The sequence below is a fragment of the Delphinapterus leucas genome, chromosome 7 (genome assembly GCF_059928025.1).
Source record: "Delphinapterus leucas isolate spDelLeu-1000000601 "Yukka" chromosome 7, BTC_Dleu_Yukka2, whole genome shotgun sequence".
Lineage (NCBI taxonomy): Eukaryota > Metazoa > Chordata > Mammalia > Artiodactyla > Monodontidae > Delphinapterus > Delphinapterus leucas.
The window spans coordinates 36,281,078-36,298,752 of NC_143135.1; the positions used below are offsets into that span (position 1 = coordinate 36,281,078).

General features: G+C 49.3%; 1 protein-coding gene across 2 annotated transcripts in view; it reads right to left on the reverse strand.

Moving 5' to 3' along the window:
• Nucleotides 1–17,675, reverse strand: part of NAV2 (neuron navigator 2) — a 395,564-nt gene that overhangs the window by 153,717 nt on the left and 224,172 nt on the right. For both annotated transcript variants that reach the window (XM_089915047.1, XM_022583768.3), the window contains exons 7-10: nucleotides 14,617–15,712; nucleotides 9,525–9,637; nucleotides 3,633–3,741; nucleotides 787–1,176 (exon numbers count right to left, since the gene is read on the reverse strand). In XM_089915047.1, the coding sequence (XP_089771173.1) occupies nucleotides 787–1,176; nucleotides 3,633–3,741; nucleotides 9,525–9,637; nucleotides 14,617–15,712 (1,708 nt within the window). The remainder of the gene's footprint in view (nucleotides 1–786; nucleotides 1,177–3,632; nucleotides 3,742–9,524; nucleotides 9,638–14,616; nucleotides 15,713–17,675) is intronic.

Consider the following 17,675-nt stretch of genomic DNA (forward strand, 5'->3'; position numbering starts at 1 on the left):
ATAAGCTCCTACATGTACAAGGCACTGAGGATTCAGTGGTGAGCAAGCCAGACAAGTCCCTGCACGATGGCGCTTGTTGTTGTAAGCAGGAACGGGCGGGGAAACGATAAAATATAAACCCATCCTCAGGATAATTTTAAACAGCGATAAGCTTCCAAATGAGCATAAGACACGGTGATGGAAACTAGGCCTGGGGCAGGTCACATAAAGGACTTCAAGTTGAAGGGTCAAGGAGGGCCCCTCCAAAGAGATGCCAGCCGAGCAGCCAGAAGGAACCAGGGGAATAGATCTGAGCAATAGAACCGAGGCAGAGAAACGGTGCAAAGGCCCTGAGGCAGGAAAGAGCTTGATGAGACTGAGGGAAAGAATTACCGGCTGCAAGCGGCAGAAGCAAGGGGGAGTACAGGACAATGAGTTCTAAGAGGCAGGTAAGGGCCAGATCCTGTAGGCCAGGTAGGCCAGGCTCAGGAGTCTGGATTCGATCCTAAGCATAAGGTCTGGTTTAAAGGACTGACACAATATGGTTTGTTGTCAAGTGTCACTCTGGCTGCCGGTGGAGCCTGGCTGGAATTGCCTAGCGAGTTACTGCCAAGCCCGGACTGCGGCCCAAGTCCTGCGTCTCTTGGCCCAGAAGGCTCCCCTCCAGGGCACACAGCCTTCAAAATGAACAGGACGTGAGGAAGGCAGTTTGCTCTCCCCCAGAGAACTTCAATAAGTCCCGCAGAAGAGAAGGCAGGGGCCACGCCTCCCCTCCTCCGTGAAAAGAGAGGCGGCCCAGGTACTCACCCGCTCGTGATGTCGTCCGCCCGCACGTTCTTGCTCAGAACGTCCCCGTCGCTCATGTAGCCGGGGGCGTCCATGCTGATGCTCTCCAAGTCCATCTCATCTCCTGCCTTGTCCGAGACGTCCCCGTGGCAGACGCTGCTGCCCCTGGAGGCCAGCTGCCTCCGCAGGGGGGCAGAGTACATGTAGCGGCCCGACTCGGTGTTGATGAAGCGGCTGGCGTTGGCTCGGGGTGGGTACCCGTTGCCCATCGAGGGGGCGTCTCCCGCCTGCAGCCGAGGGCTGGACTGGCCGAGCCTCCAGGACAGGGGGGTGGGCCTGCCCGTCAAGCTGAGGATACCGCGTCCGCTGATCTCCGTGGTGACATTGGTGTCAAACGTGGTTTCCAATGTGCTAAAAACATAAAACCGGCTTTGGGTTAGACCCCAATATGCCTAGTAGTCTTTGCAGTTCACATTCTCTTTCATTTTTTTTTTTTTTTAGAATTATGAAATACTTCCCATATACAAAAGAGGATCAAAAAATAAGGTACTGGGCTTCCCTGGTGGCGCAGTGGTTAAGAATCCATCTGCCGGGCTTCCCTGGTGGTGCAATGGTTGAGAGTCCGCCTGCCGATGCAGGGGACACGGGTTCGTGCCCCAGTCCGGGAAGATCCCACATGCCGCGGAGCGGCTGGGCCCGTGAGCCATGGCCGCTGAGCCTGCGCTCCGCAACGGGAGGCCACAACAGTGAGAGGCCCGTGTAATGCAAAAAAAAAAAAAAAAAAAAAGAATCCATCTGGCAATGCAGGGGACATGGGTTCAAGCCCTGGTCCGGGAAGATCCCACATGCCACGGAGCAACTAAGCCCGTGAGCCACAACTACTGAGCCTGTGCTCTAGAGCCCGCGACCCACAACTCCTGAAGCCCACGCGCTTAGAGCCCGTGCTCTGCAACAAGAGAAGCCACCGCAATGAGAAGCCCATGCACCACAACAAAGAGTAGCCTCCGCTCACTGCAACTAGAGGAGGCCCGTGCACAGCAACACAGACCCAATGCAGCCAAAAATAAATAAGTTAAAAAAAAAAATAAGGTACCAACATACCACCCAGTGTAGCTCTGTTAAAAATGAAGACGAAGCTGCACATCTACGTGACATTCTGAGAAGCCCAGCACAGATTCTTCCCCTAAAACATGGTACAAGATACCCCCTAACAATTACTTTAAATAAACAATCTTAACTTCTGGAATCTTCTTTCCAACCCAGGAAAGGAAGTAGAAAACTCTGGACCGATAACAATGGGGCATAAAGGTAGCTGTGTGCCTATTCACCCTAGGATGCTGCATCTCAGCTCACTTTTCCTAAAGGCAGGATGTACCCATCCACTCCCAAGGGCCTAAGACCCCACTTTCACATCCTCAGCTCTCTCCAGACTGTGAAGGTGGGGAGGGCCCTGATTTTCTAACTCTGTAATATCTATCCCCCCCCGCCCCCGCTACACACACGCACTTCTGCTTCTCCCACCTTTTGTCCAAAATGACAAACTTTGGGGGCAAAAGGCCAGAAAAGAGTGGTAGATGCCTGGGCTTGAGACCCATGAAACTAGCTGAGTCTGAAACTGCCAGGGGATGGAGCTCGTCCCTGGCCCTCCGAAGACTCTTTTGCAGTCAGTCCACTGTCTTTCCAGCCCTGCAGGTCTCGCCACACCATCAAGATGCAGAGACACGCTGGGGTCTCTTTACTAAGCAGAGACAGCGAGTCTTTCCTGCAGAAGAAAGCATGGAAGATTTCCCTCCTGTCATGGTCACCATCCTAGCCCAAGCCAAGAAATCCACGAAACTGCTGTAACCTACATTTAATCAGTTTCAATGATGATGGTGGAAAGAGGGATGTTTCTTAGCTAATCAAGAGTCGCAGGGTCCAGCAACTGGTTCCATGCCATCACCAGCCACCCCCAGTCGACTTGTCTCTGGGAGAATCAATTTGGTGCCTCATCTGTTTCTGTTTCCCTCTGATCCTGGAAGCAGCCTGCCTGACTTTCCTTATACTGGGAACTCCTAAGGTTCGGGCCCTGGTCTTCTTTAAGAACCGACAGTGCCCAATCTGCCAAAGCTGCTGGCCGTGGAGGAGCCCAGCAGTCTCCTTGCTGTATTCATTTATCAAAGAGACTGAAATTGGAGAAGCAGGGGAGACCCCCCGGACCCGGGAGCTCACAGGGGTAACCGGGACTTTACCTCGATCATCAAGGCCAAACACAAACCATAAAAGTTGGTTCTGCCCAAATCACGAAGGATGTCCCAGGGCTGCACCCTCTTCCCCTTCTTGCTCAACAATGAAAAGAAACTGATAAATGTTTCCAGTGTAATCCTAGAGTTCATCTAACGAAATCATGGTTTAAACATGATCCTACGTTTTTATAAATATTTCTGTACGTGTTCTATACACGTGCATGACTAACAACGTTACAGAGTGCTTGGGGATCAGAAGACCGGGTAGGAATTCGAGTTATTCACTTTATCACACAGGTCAAACACAGTTCACCTGCTCGTTTCAACAGTATAATATTATATCGTTTTGGAAAATGCAAGCAAAGGGAAATTTAAATGCAGCTGGTCTGCAACATCCTCTGTGGAATGGATTTAGCAACCTTCTGCTTTGGGGAGGAATCTGTCTCCACGGATTTTTGCTCTTGACACTTCTGCATGCTGTATGGCATTCTCGGTGAATTCCAGCACATTTGGTGATCAAGGTTATTTATTCCGTCATTAACCAAATCACTTGGCTAGTGGCGAGAACACACCGTGGCAGGAGCAGCCATGTGAAAACCAAGTTACTACCTGGTTCAGGAAAGTGATTCACGCTCTAGATACCTGTGTGTAACCTGAGTTCCCCGTAAACTGGACATGGTCTCCTCCAAATTCTGCCGCAGATCAGCGATGTTCTTCACCGTCCGCAGTCGCCGAGCCTCGGGATCTTCCCCTGGAGAGACAAAGGTTAAAGCTGTTTTAGCTCTCAGGTAGATGGGGAGATTCTTGGGGACAGCAACCGTGCCTGTGACCAAAACCACGTGTCCTGCTCAGGGCCTGGTTCACCACGGGTGCTCGAAAAGGATTTGAGAATGAATGCGTGAATGAATAAATGCACAGGTGCCCAAAGGAAGGTGTTAAATCTAAAGAGAGAGAGAGGTCTTTCTTCTCCCTGCAGGTCCCTCCAGCAACAGGTGAAATCTAGCCGTGGGAAAAGCAAAGTGCCGAGTCTGAGACAAACACGTTTTCACACTGTCTCCAATAAAGCCACGAACACATTAGGTCTGACCCTGCCCAGGAAGGACCTTTGGTTTTCTCACCCATGGGTGATAGGTGCTGCTGTCTATTGGCCCGACATTACAGATGGTTAATTTGTAGTGGCTAAATGATCTGCAGTTATTAATCATGAATATTCCTCCAGAGAGAGGTTTGCCTTTTTCTTTGTCCGATTTGTTATGTCATCTCGAATGCTGGCTCCTTTAACCCCCTGGCTGAGCGGTCATGGGATAGGTGCTGACCCTCTCTCTCCATCCTTCAGATTCCGCGGTCCTAGACGAAGACAGTGACAGTGCTGACCTCAAAGGACTGTTGTAGGGACTAAATGGAGATCCCTGAGCGCAGCACCCACCAAAAGCACTCAACTCACGCCAGCTGGTGCTGCAGAGTGGGGATCATTCGAGAAGATTCAGGCTTCTCTCTGGGGGATAAGGGACTTCTATTCCCTGGGCAACATTTCCCACCAAATACCTGGCCCGGAGAGGTCAAGTTGGCACAAACATCCCAGGAGAAACAGGCTACACACAAGCTAGGAAGCCATGTCCCCTCTCAGGGAAGCCTCGCTTTGGGTTGTCTGGCTATTCTGTTTAGTTTGGGCTGCTTATAGGGGGAGAGGAAAAGCCAAATAACTAAAATACTGATTAAAGGAATCACGCATCGTTCCCTCAGAGTAATTTCAGGAGGGCTGAGAAGGCCACAACCAAGGGTCTTTAAAAGCTGATGACTATTTCAAGTGCTCAGCCATATTTCTAAAGAAATCTCTATATAGAACACAGTACACATGGGCAGCAGCAAGTGGGATATAGAGCAGACACCAAGCAGAACTTCCAGCAACTGTCATTAATAGTGCAACAGGCATTTCTTATAGACATTTCTATAAGAAATGTCATAGAATTAACTTTCCTTCTGAGACAGATGATCTTAGATTATTCTCAGCATGGTGGTGCCTGGAGGCTGGGGAATGGACTAAAGGAATGATTATATAGAGATAATCTGCTATGGCAAACTCTCTACCCTTGAAAATGCCAGTGTTTTCAATTTTCTTCCCACTTCTAACCAACAGAAATTTGGAAGGCATTTTCGTCTTATCTAAAAAGTGGTCAAACCTGCATTTCCCATCCAATTCTTTGAAATACATATATATATATGTATGTGTTTTTAAGCAAAAGCAGTGATGAATATCTATTTTACCTTCCCCTAACGGCTGTGGAGGAATGTAATTGCATCTATCTCCTGGGCCATCAATTAAATATCTTTTACTGCCAGTTTGACCACATTTTATCTGTGTAAAGGCTGCCAAAAAGGTACTGATCCTTTGGATAGCTCCAGGCCCTGCAGGGAACATTTATTATGAAGCTAAGTCTAGGCACCAGTTTTCAAGTTACCTTCATTAATTAACTTAATCACACACAACAGTATAAAAACTATATTTACAGGCATACCTTGTTTTATCGTGCTTCGCTTTTTGTGCTTCGTGGGCATTGAAGGTTTGTGGCAACCCTGCGTCAAGCAAGCCCTATCAGTGCCATTTTTCCAACAGCATTTGCTCACTTTGTGTCTCTGTGTCACATTTTGGTAATTCTCCCAAAATTTCAAACCCTCCACCAGCAAAAAAATTATGACTCACTGAAGGCTCAGATGATGGTTAGCCTTTTTTAGCAATAAAGTATTTTTCAATTATGCATATTGTTTTCTTTTCTCTTTTTAATTAATTTATTTGTGGCTGAGTTGGGTCTTCGTTGCTGCACGCGGGCTTTCTCTAGTTGCGGCGAGCGGGGGCTACTCTTGGTTGCCGTGCATGGGCTTCTCAGTGCAGTGGCTTCTCTTGCTGTGGAGCACAGGCTCTAGAAGCGTGGACTTCAGTAGTTGTGGCACGTGGGTTCAGCAGTTGTGGCTCACGGGCTCTAGAGCGCAGGCTCAGTAGTTGTGGCGCACGGGCTTAGTTGCTCCACAGCATGTGGGATCTTCCCGGACCAGGGCTCGAACCCGTGTCTCCTGCATTGGCAGGTGGATTCTTAACCACTGCGCCACCAGGGAAGTCCCGTACATTGTTTTCTTTAGACATAATGCTACTGCACACTTAACAGGCTACAGTGTAGTGTAAATAGAGCTTTTATATGCACTGGGAAGCCAGAAACTCTGTGTGTCTTGCATTACTGCAATATTTGCTTTACTGCAGTGGTCTGGAACCAAACCTGCAATATCTCCAAGGTATGCCTGTATTTATCCATGTCTCTATGAATGACACATTTGCCTGTTAACTCTCCTTTAGAAATTCAAAGATCTTTGATGTGGAGTGGTGTCTCACCTTTATTTTTGATAACCCCACACAAATCTATAGATGCTCAAGAAATATTTATTGTCCACAAGATGTTTGGTCAACGTAGGGCTGAAGAAAAAGGATAGCTTTTGCATGCCAACAGGTAAAGGTTTGAATCACGGCACTGCCACTTACTAGCCACTTGACCTCAGGAAAGTCATTTATTCTCTCTAAATGTCATTTGTCAAATGGGGATAAAACCCCTTCCCCCTCAAGGTCAGGAGGATCAGATGAGATGATACATGGTATGCCTGGCATAAAATGAGGGCTCGTTGAATCTGAGTGTCCTGTGTCCCTCTGAGGGGTCCCACTAGGAAACATCTGCTCCTCTCGGAGCTCTACATACACAGATTCCAAGAGCAACGTAGAAACACAAACCAGTAATCCACCTGCCTTGCTCAGGTGATCACGTTCTGAACTGCCAATTCTACCTGCTTGGAAGATGGCCCTAATGTAAGATCTCCCTACCAACCCGTAGCCTGAACAAAATAAACACACAGCTGTGCCCTGGTGGAAATGGCTGGGCCCTTAAAGCCCGTATACAGAGAAATTAAAAACTGAATGAACTATTCCATGTCTACCTGTGGCTCTCCTGCATCTACCAAGGGCAGTCCTCCCTCAAGCCACTGGCCATGATGGAGAGAACACCATATTCTGACCAAACAGAGCAGAGGTGAGGATGTCAGGGTGTTACATGAGGAACATGGATGGAACCGGGGATTTTTACTTGGAAGAGGGAGGCTAAGGGACACGCTGCTACATGGAAAAGAATGGAAATTGTCCGTGAGGCTAGATTATATCCAGTGATTTAGAAAGGTAAGGATAAAAGACTCTATTACTACTTAACGCCAATAAAATATGGAAGGGCTGCCTCATGAAGGAATAGACTTTCCATCACAAGAAGTATTCCAGCAGAGACTGAAAGACAATTCATCAATGAATGATCGAAGGGATTCACGGACTGGATAATAAACGGATGTTTTTCCTTCTAACGTTACAATCTGAGATGCAGGACTCACGTGTAACGCTATGTAAATGACAGAGCACCATGGGAAAATCCACCTACTTGCATAAGTAAGGGGGAGGAACTTAGCAATTGATCAAATAGTCTCATAAGTGTCCATTCCTAAATACACCCGTTTGTTGTCATTTCAAGGGATCGGCTGTACATAAGCTGAATTCAACCTCATACATACAAGCTACTATGTAGTGTCTCCATAAAATTATTAACCGTACAGCCGCATGTGTTACAGCCGCTCATGTGAGTTCCACTACTTGAATGTAAAGACAAGTCACCCTAATTCAGATATTTTCCTTAGCAACTAACATCGTCTGACTTTACACCAAAGGGGGCTTGATCAGGCATGACTGGCTGCACAGTTCTGGTCCCCAAACCGACAGCATCTCAGGCTTTCTGAGCTCTCACTTGGTTTACTGTCCTGATGCACAGGAGACATGGGGAGAAAAAGATAAAGGAGTGAAAAGATCACAGGCTGCCATCTGTCCCTGTGAAATTTAACTGTTATGTGGAATGTTTTCCGGCTGCCGCTTTTGCTTTTCAGATGTGAATTTCACTGAGCCCCAATGTCTGCCATGACTCCACACTCCTCCACGAGTCACACATCTGATCCATGCCGGCCTCTGAATCACCGGCCTGGCTCTTTTGATGCGTGCACATACGAACACAATCTGGAATGTGTGTGGAGACCTGAGTAGTAATTAAACTCCACATCCTTCTCCTGAGAGCTGGCCCTTTTCCTGCACTATCCATGTCCTCATAGGCAGGGGAGCTAAAACCTGGGAGAGAAGGAAACATAAAATCAATCCCAAACCACTAAATGGGGCCCTAAACCACTGTAAGATGGATCATTTACGAATGGCCTGAAACCTCTCTGCCCCATCACAGTGCCCAGGCAGCAGAACCAGAAGAGAAAAGAGAAATCACTCAGATCCTCTGAAATTAATACTCAGAGCTAATGGGCAAATGGGTATAAGAGTTGATCATGTGGGCTGCAGACCAACTCCACAGCTGTAATGTGGCTATTAATATGGTGGGGTCATGGATAATTAGTCTAATAAATGGATTTTAAACATGGATTCAATTTTTAACCCAACTCTGGAAGTGGTAAGATATGCGAAGAATAACTCAGCCACTGCTAAATATGTGGTTTACCACTCCCTTCCCTGATTAGAAGTTGCTGGAACCCAGGGCACAGAGCTGGGAACAGGGGACAAGGGACAGAGAAGGTGGTAGCTCAGAATACACTGCAGTAGGAATTCTAATTCTGATGCTACCTTTTTTTCTTTAAATTAAGAATGTGACGGTATAACACTAATAAATAATTGTGGAATTAACTATATGACAATTGCAGATTTTATGTTTTTATGTGATACAATATCCCTTTAATCATCCTTGTCTGGGTTATATTTAAATAAAATTTAGATTTTTTTTTGTTTTTGGTAAAAGAAGCATGCTGAAATCTTCTTTCCAACTGTTTCGAGGGTGCTCAGAACAATTTTCAATCAGTGCTTCTTAAAGGAAATTTGAAAAAGTCAATACATTTTAGAGTTCCAAGTCTTTTTGTAAGGCAACTCTATCTGAAGAGTGAACAAGGAGATTCAAAGTGAAGTATCCGAGCAGCCCAGAGCCCCTACGTGACTGAAGAGGAGCAAACCTTAAAACAGAACAGGGCTTCCCTGGTGGCGCAGTGGTTGAGAGTCCGCCTGCCGATGCAGGGGACACGGGTTGGTGCCCAGGTCCGGGAAGATCCCACATGCCGCGGAGCGGCTGGGCCCGTGAGCCATGGCCGCTGAGCCAGCGCGTCCGGAGCCTGTGCTCCGCAACGGGAGAGGCTGCAACAGTGAGAGGCCCGCGTACCGCAAAAAAAAAACAAACCAAAAAACAGAATGGCCAACAGGTAAAAGACTTATTTACAATTCTGGGGAGGAGGGAATAGATCATGAGAGAAGGAGAAGAAAGAGAAGTAAGGTAGTAAGACAGACAATCAGTTTGTCTGGCTCATCAATCAAGGCAACAGTGAAGCAACTTCACATCAAGCTGGGTTCGGGACCTTCCAGCAGATGGTTGCACGGGAGGCCTCACCACCAAGAGACACGGAATTTCCAGGCGCCAAACTCACCAGTGAGTTCCTCCAGGGCAGGCTGTCCACTCTTGGTGTAGTGGCTTGGCTCCACGGTCACACCCCCTGAGCTGGTCTCGGCAGTAACATTCCCTTCGGTGTCTGTCTGGGACCTTCACACACAAACCAGAGCAGACACACTTGTCACAAGGGGTAACTAGCACATCCGGACCACTGTGCCCCGACCACAGCCCCGACTATCCCCTCCTTCCGCAAGAAGCTTTAGAACAGAGCAGACCAGCAGACGGACGCTAAATAATTCACTGGTGCACGTGGAGCAAGGTCCTAGAAACAGAGAGAGCCACCGAACTGTAAAAGATGAAATATTCAACACCCAAATGGAGGGTCTGCAATCCTTCACTGAAGAACGCTTCTCTGCATCCCCTTCGGGGAGCTAGGTCTAGCCAGGAAAATGCTGGCGAGTACTGGATGGTTTGGATTGTTTAACATGTGCCGAAGAACCACTTCTAAGTAACCAGCCATGCCAGCAAGCCAAGCCTGAAGATGACTCCATGACTCCATGACTCCACTGACAGCCCCCAGGGCCCCTCCAGATCCTCCTGACACGGCTGTCTCTGGAAAGATGACCGTACAACCAGTGAGGAGTGGGTAGTAGGCAGGTGTGTTTGTCCTCTAGGTCTGATTCAGAGCTCAGAGCTTCTGAGATGAAAGGTCTCATTGATCATTACTTCAACACCTGACTGAACTCTGTACTTCCCCAAACCTTCTCCATGCCCTTTTCTGTCAAGCAAATCGAGGCAACTGCTTCATGCCATGTGCTCTTGCCACAATTACCTCTGAATATTTTGGCGTGCCACACAAACATATAATTATACTCAGACACATAACCATGGGTGTAACGTTACTAATTCATTAGCATCCTGAGCTGATTCAACCAGATTTCACTCCCTGTGAAGAAAGTGTTTGCCAGCATTGTGAACTGTCTAAAACAGACTGTGGTGGATGTGTACTGATAACCCCACATCATCCATCCACGCTCTCCCCTTTGCCCTCCTACCGATGCCATCGGTTCCCCATTCCCGCCATCTCGACCTTTAAAGGATTTTTACGCTCTCAGTGTTCCTCTTCTTCCCTTGTCCAGAATCCAAGCTCTCGCCATCTCTGCCCAGGCCCTAGAAGCACTCTGTGAACAGGTACGCTGCCTCCAGACTAGAGGTTGCCAGCGACAGCTATGTACAGAAAGCAGCCCACAGACTGATTCTTATTGGTCTCCACAGTATTTTTTTAAAGCTTCTGAATTCATTTCCACATTTAAAAATCGGGAGATTTCACAGAAATTCTGGATTTCTGCCTTCTCCCAGTAGAAACAAGTCTGGAAGGACTGAGCTCACGTTCTTGCAGGGCGCCACCTGCTGGTGACAAGTGGTGGCGGCCCCCTCTAGAGAGGCGTGGGGTTCCCTCTACCAGAGTCCCACTCACCCTGAACCGCTCATTTGCATTACCTTTGTGGAGCCAAGCAGGCACGTGAACCGTGACTTCTGTTCTAGACTGTTCCTAGGTCTGGTCCACGCCCCATTCTGTCCTGCACTGATCTCGGTGATGCCGATGTGATCCTGTCACCTTCTGATGAACGGGCTCCGATGGTTTCCCGCTGCCCACAGAATAAGGTCTAAAGTCCTAATTGTGATGGAAGGTGCCCTACATCGTGGGATTCTTCCTTCCTTCCTTTCCAGCCCTGTCTCCTACCACTCTTGCCCTTTACACACAGGCCTGCCCTGTGCTTCACCCACATGTGGCTTCTCTCCATTCCCAGATCATACCCTGTCCTTAAGTTTTGTCTTTGTGGTCATTGTGCCCTCTGCCTAAGGGCTCTTTTCCTCTTTCTTCCTTAGTTTGCTCCTAATCTACCTTTCAGGCACAGTCCCCATGTCATCTTGGCCTGGAAGCCTTCCCCAGTCCTTGGCCAGCAGATGGCTCCACCCCTTGTGCGTCTCTGTTCTCCTGATTATTACAATACGATCTAATGGATAAATCTTTCCTACACTAGATTAAGAGCTCTCTGAAGGCTAAGACTGGCTCTTTTGATGCGTGCACATGAGAGCACGATCTGTTCCAACTCACATGCCAAGCAGGCACTCAGGCAGGGTGTGCTGAACGGATAAAGAGAAGTTTTTAAGTGTAGAACGATGCTGGGTGCTAGGAGGAACATTAGACTTGGAGTCTGAACAGTGAGCTGGCTGCAGTGTGGAGTCTGTAACTTGATAGCCACGCACATCTCAGTAAGTCACTGCACCTCATTGAGCGTCTGGCCCTCAAGCGGGGGATTACGGCAGCGACCTCCCCTGGCTGCTACAAAAATCACAGGTGAGACAACATAAAAGCAGTAAAGTGTAAAGCAATAGAGGTGTCCAGTGTGCCTTCTGAATCGGTAACCATGATTCATTCAGAGTTATTTTTCAAAGGTGATTTATCTTCCTTTTCTTCCCTTGGTACCATCACTAACGTGGAGAGGTTCTGGGGGGAGCGCTGTAAGGCATATACAGTGAGCTATAAACTTGAGAGAGAGCATCTCAGAGCACAAAGGGAGCCTAAACCATTTCCTAAAATCCTCTAATGTAGCCCCATCTCCTCACTTTACAGATGAGGCTCAAAGCGAGGCAGTGATTTAGAGTCACGATGGTTTCGTGGTTAAGCACTTGGCCCCTCTTAAAGGGACAGACTTGGCTTTAGACACTAGCTTTCTGGCTCTCAGCTCTTTGACCTATAGAGCAAGCTACTTAAATACTCTAGGCCTCACCTTCAGAACAGGGATAAAAAGGGTAGCCAGCTCATGGACTTGTGAGAATGATTAAATGAGCTGGGTCTCTGCACTCGCGTGGTGCATACTCAACAGCTACGCCTGCAGCCAGGTCCCAAGGCCACCCAGGGACTCACAAGCGAATAAAAGGCAGAGTCCAGGCATCCTGACTCCTATCCCAGTGCTCTTCTTTCCATCCTTCTACTTGGCTCACCTAGAGGAAAGGCACCTCAGAGGAGCCAGGAGGACATCACACAGGGTGAGCATAAACACTAAGACGCAGCTTGACAGACACATGTGACGTTTTCTCCTTCCTCCTATTTGTCAGACATTTGCTCTTCATCATTAAGAGTTTTTCCTCTCATTGAAAAATCTTGAAATAATTTTTTGAAAAGGTTAAACGTTTTAGAATCGTTCAAATAATTACAGCCAGAAAAAAAAAGGAGCGGGGGTGAGACTGATGGGTGATCAGACAGTCACGTATTTGAATTCTGAAAATGCAGATCAAGAATCTGGGAACAGTCGCTTGAATAGGCATCACCTCAAGACTATTCGTGTGACTGCCATGATAAAAATTTCACGGCAAACAATTCAGCTGCCTCCACGGTTCAGAGGACACTTGTATAAAAAGCTGAGCATGGAGGCAAGTGCTGAGTCATTATCTAAGCCTTGGCACCCTTCTCAGGACTGTTAGCTGAGCTGATGACTTGATTGAATACAAAGATGACCGCCTCCCATTAAAAAGGTCTGGCGTGACCCTTACTGAAGGGGTGGGTAAGCAATGAAAAGGAAAGAGCTTCTCCTCAGAAGCCTGACATTCCCTCACAGGCTGAATGCTGTGGGCTTGACTCTGAAATCAATCGCTTGAACCAGACTTTCTATCAGCTCTTGGCAGGAATGGTGACAGAACCTACTAGAACTCACCTCCGGCAGAAACAGAGGAAATATCTAATTCTTTGGGGAACCATGTAAACAGAGGAAGCTGAAAGCATGGGCCTGAGTCTGTGCATATGAACAGGTATGTAAATACACGTGTGAATATGTGTATTTGCATTTTATGTATGAATGTGTACTTGTGTCCTTACTTACGTGTGACTGTCCCTGATGTGCATCCACACTATAGGTGTATGAGTGTGTGTGTACAGGTGTGATTGTGTATATACTTAGGGTAGAAACTGTAAAGTAAGTGCCCAGACTGTGGCATTCAACCATCGGTCCCCTTCTGCTGTGGAGAGGTATTAGTTATCACTCAGCTGGGCAGTGTAGCCCACTGCCCTGCACATCTCGAGCATAGGATCAAGTCGAGCACTGTGAACAAGGTTCTGGGAACCCCCAAGAGCAGGGCTGAGAGGCTCGCATCTGCCCGGATAGGACTCATCCCATGTATCCGGCATCACCCTCACCTGGAGCCAGTGTCCTCCATCCTGTACAGGTGTGTGGTGCAACCAGAGGCTCTCGTAGGCCAGAACCACCCAGAGCAACAGCACCTGGCTCCACGTGCTCTCCCATGGTGCTAAGGATGCGCCATCAGAGACAGGCAGACCGAGGGACCGATAACGGACAGACGCAAACACCCAGGCTCGTCTCCCCAAATACAACCTGGGTTTCTTTGGTTCCTCTACAACCAGTCCCTCCTTACGGCTACCCTTCTTCCTCATGCTGTTCTCCCCTCGAGAAATCCCAGCACACAGCAGGGACCGAAAAAAATATTTAAGGAATTCCCTAGTGGCCTAGTGGTTAGGATTCTGGGCTTTCACTGCCGTGGCCCAGGTTCAGTCCCTGGCTGGGAACCTGCAAGCCACACTGCACAGCCAAAAAAAAAATTTTTTTTAATTTAAAAAAAAAAAAGAAAAGAAAACACATTTAATACATGTGATGGGGTAAGAAACCCTGAGGATCTGGAATTTTAAGATAAGCACCTCTGTGAGAAGTCTCTGTTACTCAGCAAGGTGGTTTTGTGGTTTTCATTGTTTAAAGTACATTCAGGATGCTTTAGGACTGATGTTGGAGCCTGTCGAGTGATAGCAAACCACCCTCCCAGCTTCTGCTCATGCTGCTGCCGCCTCTGCAAATCCCCTGGGTCCCCATGTGCCTGGGCCACTCCTCCTTATCCCAGGATCAGCTCACATTCTACTTCCACTCTTTAGCTTCCTGACCTCCCCCCAGCACTGCTGAATTAACCGTCCCTCAAGCACACAGATCACGCGGCACCTGAGCTGTGTGCCTCAATGTTCCTGGGTAGCAGTCCCGACCCCTACCCTCAGAGACCCAGAATCCACCAGCAAGGCTCCTTTGCCCACGGGCCCCGGCAGGGCAGGGGGCAGCCGCTCCTACCTGTACAGGAAAGGCGCCACCGTGGCAGTGTTGGGGTGGCTGTACTGCTGGGGCTGAGGTAGCTGGACACTGACAGTATTGCTTCCCGTGGTCTGGGCGGTCCCGACGGACCCACTGACAGTCTGGCTGCTGATGCTGTGATTCAGGGTGGTCCCTCCTGGGGCTTTGCCTTCCGAGGACGCCAGGCTGGAGGAGGAACTGGAGTGTCTGCCGTCCAGCTGGGGCTTCTGCTGGGGGAGCCCGGAGCTCGGCTTCCCACCCCGGCTGCGCTCCCCGTCCTTGGAAGGCGTGGGGGCACTTGGGGATTTCCCGGGCATGCTCTTCATTCCTGGTTTTGGTATCCCACTGTGGGAAGGGGCCGGGGCCTCCTTCTTGGCACTGCTGAGCTTCCCCCCTTTGGGGATGAAGCTGGCGATCTTGGAGGACTTTTTTGGCATCTCGGTCACCGCCACCCCGCTGAGGTCTTCTCTCGGCCCCTCCTTGAGGTCCGGCCTCTCTGTCACCGAGGCTCTCTTGGCGAGGTCCTTGCTTTTCTCCTTCTCCTTCTCCCGCTGCTGTTTCTCCTTTTCCTTCTCGCTGCCTTTCGGGGAACTCTTCTTGTTGGTCAGCGCCCGGCTGAAAGTTCTCTGGGCAATGCCCTTGAGCGCGATCTTGGGGCTGTTGGAGGTGGGGCCCGCCGCGGACAGCGGGCGACCGCCGGCCTCCATCTCTTCGCTCTCTTCGAAGCTGGGCAGGATCTCCAGCCGCTCGCAGCTTGTATCCCGTGACGCCGGGCCCTCACCCACCTTGGAAGCCCCCTTGCTGTTGAAAAGTTTCAGTTTTTCCAGCATGGACCTCTGATTGTTGGGGGCTGGCTTCAGGGCTTCGGGGGTGGGCCTGGGGGCCTCGGGTGCAGGAGACTTGACCGCGAGCGTGGCAGCCGTGGCGCTGTGCTTCACACTGACCGACTTGCTGCGCCAGGGCTTGGAGGCCGTGCTGGGCTGGGGGATGGCAGAGGAGGCGCCGCAATTAGCAGGGGCGCAGCCGCCGCCCTCCAAAGCAGCAGGTGCATCTTCGCTCATTCCGGGGTGGGAGGGGGCCGGACTCGCCAAAGGCTCTGCAGAGACAGGGGGAAGAGAAGGAGACCTGAATCACACCCATGGATCTGCACTGATCACGAGGGGGCATAGGCCACGGCTACACGGCCAATCGCTCCAACCCAGATGCCGCGCAGCTCCATTACCTGCTTCGTGCGTTACCTGTGGTTGAATTTAAACTCTACCTTGACTTTCTCCTATTCACGTGCTATTCACATGCCCCCCTTGTCACCTTTTGGTGTATGCTGTGTGAATGCTGCTCATCTTAACATCAACACGCACAAGGCAATATTTAGCACATATGTTTACGGGAAAACAAAAATCTGCATCACCACTATGATGGTGTAGAATGATGTAGGAAACATCTCCTGTTTTGAATGACTCAACCCACAACCCCGTTTCCTAGTTAAGCCAAACAATTGAGAATTATCCAACTTTAAGAAAACAATGTAGCAGAGACATTCAAACAGAACAGACCAAAAAAAAAAAAAAAAAAATCCAGAAAAAGAGAAACCAAGTATAATCTTTACAGAAGAAGAATTACCCACAAAAGTTGCTAAATCCCATCAAAGCAAATACGTTTTTCCTATGTTGGCACTTTTAAAGAGTTACGAACACAACGCAAGTTAGAGTTAAAATAAAAAAGCCTTTTGAGCTTAAGAGTATGAACTGGGCACAAGCCTTCACCGTAAGCAGGAAAACACGCAGGTTATCTGAAAGTCAAGGTTTCCCCCTTGGCGGTCAGGGAGTAGCTCCCCGGCCAGACTCTTTTCTCAGAAAAGCTTCAAAATATTTCCAAACTAGAACTGGAATTATTCTGAGAAGGGCGGGTTCCAAACTGCTGCTCCACTAGGCACCGAGGTGGCCCAGCCTGCAGACGTGAACCCTGCAGTGCCCTTCCTCAGGCAGCACTCAGAGCCGCGCAGCTCCGTCCCCGACGTCAGGGCAGCTGTCAGAGGGAAGGTGGCAGGGACGTGGCTGAGCCCAGCACCCACACCCACCCACGGCCGCGCCCGCCCAGTGCAGGCAGGACGCAGTGCCTCGGCCCCCAAAGAGCATGTCTGTGCCTGCAGAGTCACGATGACAGGACTTACCCAGCGGTAGCCACTCTCTTCCGCAACGATTCCCTAGGAAAACTTCTCCAACCCGAAAGGCTGTCCTTCCAATTGTCACAAGTGTTTTCGGTTAAACTGCTCATGTTTCTAATTAACTTTTGTCATCCGCAACTGCTCCAGTGCCCAGAAGCCTGGCGGGATTAACGGCTGCTTCTTCTGCTCTTTTTTTTTTTTCCCTTTTTAAATACCTATGTTCTGCCGCCTTCTAGCAACAGAGTAAACTGTATACAGAGCGGCTTTTTATGATTTAAAAGTCAACGGCCGCCAAAGCCGAGTGAAGGCAGCCCCTTGTGGGACACGAGCCGGGAGAGCTCCCGGCAAAGGAACTGCTTCCCTTCGCTCTCAGCGGCTCCGGGAAGCCACGGCTCCAGGGTGATCCAACGCAGACCTCCCAATGTTTTAAAACACATACATCTTCCTGACTTACTGGGGATTTGGGTTTGGAGCAGGGGCTGCTGCATGATCCTCCCTAACAAAACTCAAGGGGCGTTGCTGGATCTTTTCCTGGGGAGAGCCAGGGACTGCCTGGGAAACAGGCTCACAGAACCCACCCACACTACTGGCCTTTCAGAGGGTCTCCTCGGGTGCAATGCTGCTCATGGAGGGCTTCCTGGGTGTCACGAGGTGCAGTGCTAGGCAGGTTGTGAAGGGGGTTACCGCCCCCGTTTGACAAGACTAAGGCTCAGAGAGGGCAAATGACTACTCCTCAGTCACCTCGCTGGAAATGGACAAATCTGGGCTTTGGACCCAGGTCTCCTGACACAGTGTTCTTTGGGACTGCATCACAGCTACCTCCTGTGATAAAGAACACATCTAAACAACAGCCACTTAAATGACTAGAGTACTTCTGGGGCATCGCCTTTTGTAT